The sequence below is a fragment of the Cyprinodon variegatus genome, unplaced genomic scaffold (assembly GCF_000732505.1).
Source record: "Cyprinodon variegatus isolate N-32 unplaced genomic scaffold, C_variegatus-1.0 Scaffold78, whole genome shotgun sequence".
Lineage (NCBI taxonomy): Eukaryota > Metazoa > Chordata > Actinopteri > Cyprinodontiformes > Cyprinodontidae > Cyprinodon > Cyprinodon variegatus.
This window is the reverse complement of record NW_015150531.1, coordinates 1,605,341-1,607,433: the sequence shown is the minus strand read 5'-3', so window position 1 is coordinate 1,607,433 and position 2,093 is coordinate 1,605,341. Positions and strand designations below refer to the sequence as shown.

The 2,093-nt window shown below is 39.1% G+C and overlaps 1 protein-coding gene across 2 annotated transcripts in view; it reads right to left on the bottom strand.

Moving 5' to 3' along the window:
- zufsp (zinc finger with UFM1-specific peptidase domain) overlaps nucleotides 1-2,093 on the bottom strand; it is a 25,349-nt gene that overhangs the window by 16,154 nt on the left and 7,102 nt on the right. The window contains exons 1-2 of one of the 2 annotated variants that reach the window (XM_015372935.1): nucleotides 1,912-2,050; nucleotides 1,051-1,219 (exon numbers count right to left, since the gene is read on the bottom strand). In XM_015372935.1, the coding sequence (XP_015228421.1) occupies nucleotides 1,051-1,177 (127 nt within the window). In that variant the 5' untranslated portion in view covers nucleotides 1,178-1,219; nucleotides 1,912-2,050. Of the gene's footprint in view, nucleotides 1-1,050; nucleotides 1,220-1,911; nucleotides 2,051-2,093 lie in introns of those variants that run through there. The other variant, XM_015372934.1, reaches the window with a different exon arrangement.

Here is a 2,093-nt window from a genome sequence, read left to right as displayed (position 1 = left end):
AATGCTTCCAGCACCTTGTTGAATCTATGCCACGAAGAATTGAGGCAGTTCTGAAGGCAAAAGGGGGTCCAACCCGTTACTAGCAAGGGGTACCTAATAAAGTGGCCGGTGAGTGTATATAAAACTATCTTTTTACTCACTGATCACAGAAAATAGCAAAGCCGCTCTATGCCGTTGAACACAGGAGCAGCAGAAGCATCTGGACACACTTTAGTGGACACGCTTCAGCAGCATGGAAGATGCTCTTGATCGGATCTGACCTTAATGTGTAGAAGCATCACAAATGAAGCAGCAGAAACTTTTCTGCTGCTGAAATTGCTTTTAGTGTGAACGTAGTATAAATGTCTAAATTGTGGAAATTTTAATTAGCCACCATTATTTTCCTGCGATGTCTTTACCCTTCTTGGCAGGGGTCTTTGAACCCACTGTCCTGCATGTTTTAGTCGTTTCTCTGGTAGCAGTTCATCTGACCCAAATTAATAGGTAATGGCAGGTTTTCTGCAGCCTGTGGTGGTTGCTGAGAAGGTAATGCAATCATCAAAGTCAGTCTTGCTAAAGCAGAGACTCAGCTAAAGCATGCAGGACAGTGGATAAAGTCCACAGGTTGCCCAAGGAATGCTCTTCCACTCCCCCATGATGATATTGGAGTTCATCCGATTTCCAGTTGAGGATTCATAACAAAAGCTCATTAAAGGTATGGATCTTTAGAAATGCATTGGCACTAGGGCTGGGCAATTCATTGCATTTTCAAATCGCAGAGGCACTGATTTTTAATCACTTTATTTAATTGTGCTTTTGTGCTCGCTTTGTCCATAAAATGAACTGAATTGTGTAGAATCGAAGCTTTCCAATTATGTCTAATATGTCTATATTGTAAACATTTTACCAGTCTAATTTTCATGAATTCTGAGTTATTATTTGTAAACGCTTTAAAAGTTTTGAGAGGATAACTGGAGTAAAGGAAACTCAGGGTAACCGTGTAACGTAAAGTACTTCAAGGTTTTCTCAATGAAGTGAATTGTGAGTGTGTGTCTCCAAACAGAAATATACCCTGGGTTCTGCTGGAGCCATCATCAATCCCTGATGCCAGACGCTCCATCATCTCGGCTCTCTTCAGATGAAACTCAGCTGGTGCAAGATGGCCGCTTGCAACGGCTCTCTCCATGGACCTCTCCATCTGTCGACGGTAACCTCCTCTGCCATCCAAACCATACTGCCTCTGAAAAATACATTAAATTGCTGCAAATTGGACAGCTTAACCTGTGTGAGTTTAGTAATCTTATATTATTAGCCTATGCCAAACTGAGCCGCATGGAAACAATAACCTTTGGTATCATGTCAAGTTTGATGTGTGCAAATCATCACTATTTACTAGTAAATTGCTTATGATATCATGATAAGTATTCTTAACATAATGCGCCATAGATCTGTGACACCAGAGATATTTTCTTTTTTAAAAATATGAAAAAAGAGGAGCTGAATGTGAGAGAATAAAAGACACACTGTAAAAGCTCAACTTTTATGATCATATTACAATTCTATTCTTAAAATCCCAAACTCACAAGTGAATATGTTTTATAACGGATGGAAGAACATGTTTACACGTCAGCGTCTTTCCATAAATGGATTTAAAAATATACGTTCAGCACAATGGCTAATTGTTCAGCGCATCAAAGTCTGCTCCAACTAAATAAAGAAATAATCCAACATAAAGAAAAACTAATATTGGCCAAAATAATTTATAATTCTTTGATGAGAATACCGTGAAAAAAACAATGAAAGCTGTCACGGGTTTTTACTGAAGACACATTCGCTCTGATGCTGTCATCCTAACAGTTAACGGAGGAAGAGATCACACTCTGCACAACACACTGATAGAAGATCTGTAGCATCTTGCTGCAAATGACCTACGTTTTTTTAGGAAATACAATCCGTTATGTTCCTTCTTGTAGACAGATTCACAGTTGTTTCTCCTGGCGATTTTGTTGTCCAGGTGAAAACCAAGATATTTATACTCCTCGACCACCTTCTCTACTTCTCCCTTGATTTTAACAGGATTCAACTTGTTCGGATGATTTTTTCCAAATAGACTG